The sequence below is a fragment of the Limulus polyphemus genome, unplaced genomic scaffold, assembly GCF_000517525.1.
Source record: "Limulus polyphemus unplaced genomic scaffold, Limulus_polyphemus-2.1.2 Scaffold34, whole genome shotgun sequence".
Lineage (NCBI taxonomy): Eukaryota > Metazoa > Arthropoda > Merostomata > Xiphosura > Limulidae > Limulus > Limulus polyphemus.
The window spans coordinates 838481-849701 of NW_013665644.1; the positions used below are offsets into that span (position 1 = coordinate 838481).

General features: G+C 32.3%; 1 protein-coding gene across 1 annotated transcript; it reads left to right on the plus strand.

Moving 5' to 3' along the window:
- Positions 1–731: 731 nt before the first annotated feature.
- LOC106460575 lies at positions 732–10220 on the plus strand. The gene is made up of 7 exons (XM_022387681.1): positions 732–831; positions 3824–4056; positions 5704–5840; positions 7078–7253; positions 8673–8763; positions 9212–9389; positions 9984–10220. Exons 1-7 carry the CDS (start codon positions 732–734, stop codon positions 10218–10220), a joined length of 1152 nt encoding a protein of 383 aa, XP_022243389.1.
- The last annotated feature ends 1001 nt before the right edge of the window (positions 10221–11221 follow it).

The following is an 11221-nucleotide window of genomic DNA, read 5'->3' on the forward strand; positions in this document are numbered from 1 at the left end:
AAAACAATCGTGTTTTTTTATTTAATACTTACCCTCCGTTCGCTGAACGATATGGCTGAGAACTTATAACGCTAAAATCGAGAAAAGCAGATAGATAGTACATTGAGTGGCTTTGCGCTTAACAACAAACAAAATTTACTTCTTTAGTATAATATCTTCTATGTTTCTAATTATTTTTTACTTTTAGGTATTAACATCAGGAGCAGAAGAATATGAAGGTCAGTGTAAAATATTCTCTTGCGTTTACTAAATGTTATTTTAATATTGTTTATTTACTTAAAATTTAGAATTACAATATTAAAATATTTATTAAAATAGTTTGTGTGCCACCTTCTAGTACACTCGTTTCTCTGTAAAGTAACATATTTTCTTCAATTGAAGAATTTCCAATGTCAGTATCTGTGTTTCAAATAATTACAAGCTCTCCTCAATCAAATCATGGCGTAAGGTTGCTTATTGTTTAGAGTGTTGAGTACTTTATATTAAAACAATTTTTAATATGCAGTTCAGTAAGTCACGTGACACCCACAACCAATATAAAGTCATGCTTGAACAGCATGTATTAGAATTAGATTTTGCCGTCGTTTGGCGTTTCGTAGGTAGCATAATGCCACCGAAAGTTGATCGCTTTTTAGATTGTTACGACGCAAGATATACATACACTCAGATCATAAAAATGTGTTCAGATCAGGTAGTTTGAGTTTACAAATCGAATATATCCCTTGTAAGTAATGACTTTGGAAAGCAAAAAAATAAAAAAAGGATCATCTTTGGGTACCAGAATTATTCAGAAAAGAAAAAAAACCTGCAATAAGTCGTACCCTAGCCATGGTAAGTATACCTTGTAACAAATGTGAATCAAAGAACATGAAGGTCAATGGCAAAAGTCATCCACATTCCCGAGGCAACAGTATACAATGTGATCAAGAAGGATTTCCATCTGGTTAAACGACACTAGCTACGTGTACACAAGTTGCGTCTATGACATGTCTTTTCAACCGTCGCATAACTCGCAAGTAGTTGGAGAATGAAACGAGAACTTATGCCATTCTATATATAGATATACCGGCCAAGTAGTTGTGTGGATTTCTGTGTGATTGAACTGTTGTAACGGACATTGATGGGAAGAGTGGTGTGTTTTAAACATGACAGCCTTACTATCGAGTTTTTGGCAATGGAAACTATGCTGCAGGACTATTGTCAGATAAAATATGATGGATGTGGCAACATGGACTTTAACGACGCGGTTAGGTTCCAAATTCGTTTAAATATAACATACTCGACCTTCTGTATTCTTCAACTCATACTCAAGGTAATCTTTTTCGCTTTTGCAATTCTTCTCTGTTCAAAACTATTTGAAAACATTGTTTTTGTATTCTACTTTAAACAAACGTAAGGTAGTATCACTTTTACAATATTCAAAACTTTTATTTCAGAGGCTTAGAGATAATTCTATGGAAACTTTAAATATGTCTCGGTTACAATAGATACAAATAACTTACGCCTTGCCGTCCGTTACGATCTGAATTGTTTAATTGTGTACTTACATAAAATGTCTTGCCTTATTTTTGCTCAAAAATATCTTTATAAAATTGGTAAAAACAAAAATAAAATAAACATACCAGAAATTTCTGATTTCACTAGTCCCTTTTCCTATACAGTTGGCCCGGCATGGCCAGGTGGTTAGGGCGCTCGATTCATAATCTGAGGGTCGCCGGTTCGAATATCCGTCACACCAAACATGTTCGCCCTTTCCGCCGTGGGGCGTTATAAGTGACGGTCAATCCCACTATTCGTTGGTAAAAAGAGTAAGCCAAGAGTTAGCAGTGGGTGGTGATCACTAGCTGCCTTCCCTCTAGTCTTACACTGCTAAATTAGGGGACGGCTAGCGCAAATAGCCCTCGTGTAGCTTTGCGCGAAATTCAAAACAAACAAACCTATACAGCTGTTATGTCATTTAATTTTTTATAATTATGAAAGTTAAGGGTTGTATTCCTAATTTTACTCATCTTTTTAACTAATGCATTTTTTTCTATTTCACAATGCTTATATTTCACTGCAATTATAATTCACTTGAACTTTCGTATAGAAACAGAAAGAACTTGACTAGAATATTAATAAAGACTTGTAATGTAATGTGTACTGTCTACATAAAGACGTATGGATATAAAGGCTACATTACCGATTTTGCTTTTGTATATTTATCTGCCAAAAGGCTGAGTTCTTTTTAGACTGAACGTTATACAGAAAAGAAAATGCCATTTTCTTCGTGTAAGGCACTTCTTGAAATCACATTCTTATTATTAATGTGGTATAACAACTATTTTTCATAAACGTATATTAACCTCTTATTCATAATAATCACGTTTTCAATGTTTTCCTGCCATTTCAAAAATGTAAAGTACGACGTCAGACTATCATTATATATATCATAAATAATTAAAAGTTTGTATAAAAATGCAAAATACTACGTTACAGAGAAGTTGCAATATTGTGGAATGGAAATGATCAGCAGAAACGCTAGGTACTCTCTGAATGATATTCATCATTCTTTCAGGGGAAAAGGAGCTCATCTTTTATAATCATGATGTTCCCCCGCACTGTTACACCACCTATAGCAGATTGAAGCTTTGTAACAAAACAATCAGGGTCAAAGACCTCATGTTGGTTTTGTCTATATCACTACTCCGTTTCTAGTATAGTAATGGATAAAATACGACTTAACTCCGAACAGATTATATTTAAGATAAGCAGTTTTTATACTGGTTGCCTGACGCACTATAGCAGATTTTGTGATTTCATATATCGACTACTGAAGATAGTCGAATCCTACCTTTGTTGAAGGAATCATTCAAGTGGGACACGGGCTGGTGTCTTTTCCCTCGTTCTGTCACCAGCAGTTAGGGGCTGTAGTTTGTACAGGCGACAGGTATAGTTTTTTTTTTTTATTTTAAGCTGTGAAAGATGTCTCTGAACAGCTGGTGAAAGATAAAAAAAGCTCCTATTGGGCGGGTATCGATTATCATGCTTTTTTGAAAGTCGGAGAAATGCTTGCTCTTACTTACTCGTTGTTTTACAAACTAATTATGATATGACTGCATTTCTGCATTTATAGAGTTCAAGCAACTACCACATACTACTTTTATTTTGCATAACCAAATATTTCCATTTATAAGCGTGAGGGTTTTTTAATGAAACGATTATGTGGTGTAAGTTTTCTCTAACAGATGTTTCTTTTTTCTTTTAAATAACCCATAGTTAAAGTATTTATATCCCCACATAATTATCTGTAAACATCTGAATATCCAAATGATGATGGCCATTTAATTATTCAAAAGTGTTAAACTTATTTACTTATTTATTATGTATGTTATTTATTATATAATCATATCATTTCTAACGAACTTATATTATTAAAACCTATAAATATCATCTCAAATTACACGAATCACATCAAAGAATAACTGTTTAATTTTTTTAAGTAGACTCTAGGAACATCGATATATCCTGGAAAAATATAGACAAAATTTCGAATTTCGGGATTCACATAGGCCAAGTTTTGAAGATAAGTTTTCATAAATGCTAGTATTAAGCAAGGACTCACATGTTTGGCATATTGTAACTCAGGGTTCGAAGCTAAAGCGTTTTGCTTTCTAGTAGGCTCTAAGCAAGGGTTTCAAAGCCAGAGCCAAGGCTTTTCGAGTTCTGGCTTTTGACCAAAGCTTTACTAGCAAATACATAATTTCTTGTTAAGATTAGTTTTAAAAAAGCACGTTTTGATATAACCTAATGTATCTTTTTGAATGTTCACTTTGGTATGCAGTATCGGATATTAAGTGTCATGAAGGCACAGATGCAGATGGAAAAGACATTATTACTGCTACTCTTAGAAAGCCAGACGGATTCAGGGGTCACCCAGTGTTTACTAACAACAGAGGAATTCAACCACAGAAACACAACAAATGTCAAATTATACCAGATCCAAAAGACACGTCCAATTCAGTCTACTTTCTTCGTATTATGGACTTTATTGAATGTCCAGTGAAGAAGCAGAACGTATGTACTTTATGACCATGTTTTATTCTTATTCCTCTAGATTTTATGTTGTTTTTACTCCTGACGGGTCTCAAACACTCTACTGATGCATGAGTCACATTAGTTTTTTTGCTATAATTATCTTTTTATTTAATTTATCATTGATTTTTATTTTATATGTTTGATTAGCTCATACAGATTTATTTTTTGATTATTAAAAGTAGCTTAAAAATTGATGCTATCCAGTTATGGTAGACAAAAACCAAGTTTGGTGCGTCGATTTCTGCCAGGACTCATTAATTGATAAAAAATAACTAGCCCATAATAAGACTCGTATCAAGAATTATCTTGAGATTTTAACTCTAACAACATGATGCATGATCTCTATGTGAATTTGTCCCCCGCTGGGACAGCGGTAAGTCTCTGGATTTACAACGCTAAAATCAGGGGTTCGATTCCCCTCGGTGGACACAGCAGGTAGCCCGATGTAGCTTTGCTATAAGAACAAAACACATTAAACACTATGTGAATTTAGATCTCTCATAGTTATTATTCTTTTAAGTATCACAAAGAAAAGTGTGCAAAATAGAACAATAAACATCTAATCTTATAATAACTTATTTAATATATATGTAATTGACGACTAGAAGTAGCGTTTTATTCATTCTCATTTCAGGCTTAAATTGTTTCGTATGACGTAAGTCTACAAAAAAAAAAAAAAGGCTTAGCCAAATCTCCTGGAAAAGGCGACTGAGCTGCTAAAGTCAGGAACAAGGTCCCAAAAATTTGAGATGTCAGAATTAATTGAAACCCCGACCCAATTGAAAAACTATATCTAAAATATCTCAGGCTCAAATTTTACTGACCTCATAACCTAATTTAATGATGTTTTGTTTGAAGTTGAGTAAAGAACGTATAAAGCTATCTTTTATATAACTCACTAATACCATCTAGTGAATAAGTTGTGAACTAAGTATAATGTATATGTGTGACAAGCGTTTTTTACCGACATCTCTAAATTTCAAATTAGAAATGTATATGACAAGTTTTTTCCTCATATGAAAAGAGTAATGACTTCGGCTGTTTTGATATTTCATCAGTACAAAGCTATATTTAATTTATAAATATTCAAGAACGTCTTTATCTTTACAATTTATGAAACTATAAAATTGCGTGAAGTCTATTTCAATAAATAAATATATATAAGTATATATATAAATGGTGAGTGTATATACTTACTATAACTGTTTAATTAACAAAATGTGTTAGCGAATTTCAAATACGGCGTTTTTTTTTCGATGTTTTAATTTGATTTTAATTTAATTTAAAAAGAACCAGTATTGTTATCAGCACGTCTGAGAATATGTATCACAGAAAGAGTGAATTAATTTCAAAGGGGTTATTGGTTATAAAACTGATTACAAATTGTGATTAAAGTAATTAACACGCAAAGTTTGTTAGCCCGCAATCGAGTAGTAGTAGTAATAGTATACTAGAGTCAGAATAAATTAGTTCCTCGCCTGATTACAAGTAATAGTAAATATTATAGTTTGATGAATGGAGTTCAACAAATTTTCAGTTCTAAGAAGACATGAATAAAACAATTAAAACCTATATTTAAAGCGTAAAAGCTTATATTAAGTATAATTATTCTTCTCTTGATTACAGGGATTCTTAAATGTGCAAGTGTGGTTTCCCCAAATTACTGGAGTTGTGCTGATGAATGATCAGGATGTTTCCATCATGTGTCAGCCTCCCGAGCACGTGATTACAGAGAAACAAACCACAAGCTTTTCAGGAAACATGTTTGTTTGTTTGGAAATAAACACAAAGCTACACAATGGGCTATCTGTGCTCTGCCCACCACGGGTATCGAAACCCGGTTTCTAGCGTTGTAAGTCCGCAGACATACCGCTGTGCCACTGGGAAGGGGGGGGAGCAGGAAACATGTAAGATGGCTACTAGTGGGTTTCCAGTGATAATATTTCGTATTCAAAATTTTGTTTTTGTTCCAACTATTTATAAAAACATATATATATATATATATATGAAAGTCAAAATACGTTATTTTGCGGTATTTGCAAAGTTATTTGTGCACTGTATGCTTCACACTTAACTAGAACCAATTAGCACAGACAAAAAATTATTCAAAATAAAACCAAAATTAAACTGTCAATAAAATTTTATATAAAACATACTAACTTAAAATAATATGGTTTGCACAAGTTCAATATTTGTGTTCTTACAGAAGTAATGTGCAGAGTATGGTAACTAAAGTTATTGAAGAATAGTTAGATTACAGTTTCGTTTTCCAAAATTTAAAAACAAAAAAAAACATAATAATAATTTCCAACAATCTCTTTTCCTGCCATTTAGTTTTCTGTGTAAAATGAATAATCTCGTTTTTGGATGTTTTCAAAACAGTTTTCAATGTTCAATGAAATCCTTTCCAATAGTAGTGCGCTCGACTGGCAATCTAGGAGTACGGGTTCCAATCCCCGTCATGCTCGACCTTCCAGCCGTAAGGGCATTATAATGTTACGGTCAATGCCACTATTCGTTGGTAAAAGAGTAGCCCAAAAGTTGGCGGTGGGTATTATTGACTAGCTGCCTACTACTAAATTAGAGACGGCTAGCGCAGATATCCCTTGGGTAGCTTTTTATATAAATATATATTCTATGTAGCTACGATAATTTTGATTTCTAGAATCCGTTGAAAAAACATAGAATTATCAGTTTTAAATAGAGGAATCTCATATTACTCTCTAATTTTTTTTCTCGCTTCGTGGCTTAAACCTGTGGTATCAATTAAATCTGGAAATGAAACACAAATTACAATATCGATTACTATGTTGCTTTTAAGTGCCAGAAAACGCCATATTAATAAACAAAACTTTTTTTTTTTATCACAACAATTGTATTTTAATGCATTACTTTTGCAGGAAAACTAATACATTTATAATATAGAATTAATTTCCGCTTATTATACAATGTTATTCAAAGTGAGTATGTTTTATAAAGAAATTAAACGTCTGTTTGTAGACCATCTCTTGGGCGGGTATCTGGAGCTGTGGAAGGAAAGCCAGGAAAGCTAGAGTATGTTATGGAACTTTATCAGGAGTCTACTACTAGAAGTGGGATGTTTGAAATCCCGGTAGATGGCGCTGTGCCGATTGGTACTTTACTGCAACTACGAGCTGCCATTAATACAAACTCAGGTTTTCTGTTTTCATAATCAACTACTATTTAATTATAATTTATTAATAAATATATTTCTGTATTTATTAGATCATATCATATGAAATGTCATAACATTATTCACATACTTAAATTAGTTTATGTTACTATATGGTGAAGTAAAACGGACTCAAAAGCCCATAGTTTTCATGTAAATCCATGGATCCAGGCCTGAGAGCTCCTAAAATCCCCTCTCCCTCGATATAGAAGTTAAATTCTGAAAAGTTCCTGTCTGAATTTAGGTGATTGTTTTGACCTGGTATTTAGATAATAATGTCTTTGTGCAGAGACCCTCCAAAACAAATGCATCCCCTCCATTTTAGTGTCCCCTCAATATGTCCCGAAAATTTATTTGGAGCATTTTTATTTGTCTGCTTATACTGCAGGTGTCAAGAGCCTACATGCAAAATTTGAAATCGTTTTATTGAAAATGGAGCGAGGAGTTCAGAAATCAAAGAACAATTGAAAGTTACTAGACAGATGCTGCTTTAAATATTGTATATATAGTGTTACTGGACTATAATTTTTTATATAATAAAATGTCTAAAATTCTTCGCTGTGAAAGATTGTGGTAAATTATACGTATACTAAACAACTTGATACATCACCATGCTTCAAACTTAACTCAGAAACTACTTTTTTATTTATTATTCTACTTTGTTTTATTCGATTTGTATATGTAGATTGAAGTTAAATAATGGGTTGCAGATCATTGTGGTCTTTTAACTGAGCAAAGATGCAAAAGGACTAACTAAGGTGATGCTCGTGTTAAACCTAACTCTCTTTCCCAGAGCAACTGACGGTTGAAAGTTTTTTTCTTTAGGAGATAAATAACATTTAGGTGCAGCACCGAAGCGTTTTTGGTGTTCATGTGTAATCAGATGTGTAGCCTTCTTCGTATTTTACACCAAGAAAAAACATCTGCTTTTGTTTTTGTACAGCAATAAAATTATAATTATTTATGATTTATTGATGTCACGAAAGCTAAAAAATATTGTTAGGATCAGAAATATACTCTATCAAAACAAAATAAACTTCTTTTTTTTATAATTTAGGAGAAACAATATATATATATGCATACATGTGTGGATGTGTGTATAGACTTATGACGACGACCTACTTACATTGTCCTTTATATTAATCAAGTGAAGTACAAATGGGTTTTTTAAGATGCAAAGTTTGCTTACTTTGCTTATGCTAACTTGTTTAATGATCTTCTAACGTTATTGTTAACTATTTACTATAAATGATTTCGTTAAGATTAACATTCGAATATGTTTTTGCCTTACTCGTGATACTTATTTGCCAAAACAGTACAGTTTATGATAAAAGTTTTTACATATGTGTGTTTAGGTATGTATATACCAAAATAATTAATGAGTGTTAATTAAAACTTTCAGCATGGAAGCATGCCAAGTTACTGGACGTAGTGGTATCCAGTAGTCCAGATGACCCTGAAGTTAAAGGTCAAATAGTTTTAGTGAAAAACGGGTAAGTTTTCCAACTGCTTATTTAACTCGTTCTTACAAGCTTCTTCATCATCAATTTATTTTTTAGAAACTGTTAAGTTAAAAACAAAACTCGTTTTGGATTGTAGCAAGTGAATCAAAATGTTACAATGTGAAGTATGTTATTTTTTGATAAATGTATGACAATTAAAATCTATGTTCACTATATTTGTAGTGACATTGTAGTGATATAGTGAATTGTTTCTGTTTTCATATTTTTATTCTTGGAATTTTTAAACATATGCCATTCAAAGTTTAAATAAAATAGTTGTCGTTACATCTTGCCTCGGTCAGGAATTTATATGCAAACATAATTCCTTTTACAACTCTAAGAGATGGCGCCACATGACTTACCAAGGGTACAAAGTTTCAAAAAAAAAAAAAAGATATTATAATTATTGTTAAAAATATAAATATTTTGTCTTTACTAGCTGTCGAGTTAAGGATTATGAAAGTATAGTACCAAAACAACCAATCAGAATGGACGAAAAACCTGGAGAGGTGACTTTAGATTTCCAGGCATTTCTTTTAGAAGACATGGAGTCGTCAAATCAGTTGTGGCTTCACACTAAGATTGAAGCTTGCATTGAAGCTTCGGATTGTGTTTTGGTAAAACTCGTTTAAATGTGTTTATTTCAAAACAAAGCTTTAATGTAAATAGAATGCACTATTCGTAATCTTTATCTTGTAACTATGTAAAATAAATATTGGGTCTTGATTGATATGGTAAAGATATTGCTTCCCTTTTACTGTATTAATTAAGCCTACGCTTCTTCCATACCTCCCTCTGTTCTTCAGCGGTAAGTCTGTGGGCATATAACGCGTTGGGCAGAACACAGTTATCTCTTTGTGCTTAACAATGAATAAATAATGTTCTTCCTCGTTTTTAGTTTTAAGTTAAAATGTGGTTTGGAGTACAAAAACAAAATAAAGTGACGCAAGATGATGCACGTTAATATTCCAAAACGCCTTTGAATAAATTAAGGAGCTTAATTTTAGAGTGTAATTATTTTAATGATTATGCCCGTATGGAATACCTAATTCTAGAAATCTACTTTAATAGACGTTTTTGTTTTTACTTTTAGTTTAGAGCAAATTGGCAATTTTTGTATTAAAAGTAAAGTACTAATACGAATATTATATATATATATTATTAATACATTTAATTTACGTTAATTTTCTGTTTATCTAACCTTTCTGCAGGAGTTCTGCCTTGACTTGTTTCAACCGTATGGTCACGGCCGTAAAAAGAGAGCTGGATCCAACTTCACTCGATATTTTTCAGACTTCCATGATTTATCACTTGGTAGAAAAGCAAATGTATCTACAGTAAAAGAAAAACAACATTTAAAAACAACGTCAATAGGAGAAAACATTGGCATAACCGTTTACGTGCCAGGAGGTGAGAACAGTACCAAGTCTTTGAATTTTCCATCATGAATAATCAAAGCTACATAACTTAATGTTTGATGCTGTATTTTTTAATTATTATTGGTGATACAACCTATATTTTTACGGGCCTCACTTACGAAAAAAATACCAAAAAAAATAGATAGTATTATTAGTGCTTATGTTTTTGTTTTATTTTAGGTTAAATACTTATAGCGCAAAATGTATTTCCAATCTGTACAAATAACGAGATATTTAATGATATGTAAGGTAATATTTTCGAATCGGTGTATTTAAGTGTTTTAAACTCACATAAAAGAAACCTATCATTCTATAGCATTCCGTCACAATTTAATTCTTCATATTGTTAGCCGAAACTGGGCAGCTTGTACATAATTGAATAAATAGAGTTGTTTAAACATTTGTTTAACAACAAGTAAAAGCTTGGAATGGTCTGTTCTTTCATTGTGGCGTGTGTCTGTATGGAACAAATGTTTAAACAACTCTATTTATTCAAAAAGGAATATTTTGTTCTTCACTATGCGCTCTATGAAACTGGAGAATAACAAATCCAGATCCTAATAATAAACATTGTGTCTGTAATTTGATTTAATATGTTTTAGAAGTATGATAGTTCTGAGTTAAATTATTATGGTCTCGTGATGCGTTTAAAAAGTTAAGTAACAGCTCACCAATAACTTTAAGATATAAAATATATACATTATTGTTATCATACATGATACATTAAGATCATGGCCTGGTGGTTAGGAGGCTGACTCGCAATCTGCAGGTCACCGGCTCAAATCACGTCATAAAACAGTTGTAGTGGCGTTATAATATGACAGTCAATCCCACTATTCGATTAAAATAGCTTAAGAGTTGGCTGTAATTGGTGTTCTCTAGCTGCCTTCCCTCTAGTCTGTAACTTCTAAATTAGGGATGGCTAACTCTCGAGTAGGTTTGCTTGAAATTCAATAAATAAAACAAACACCAAGATTAATCAAACTTGTATGTAAGGATATGAGTTTCTCTGGATTTTTAGGGACTACTTT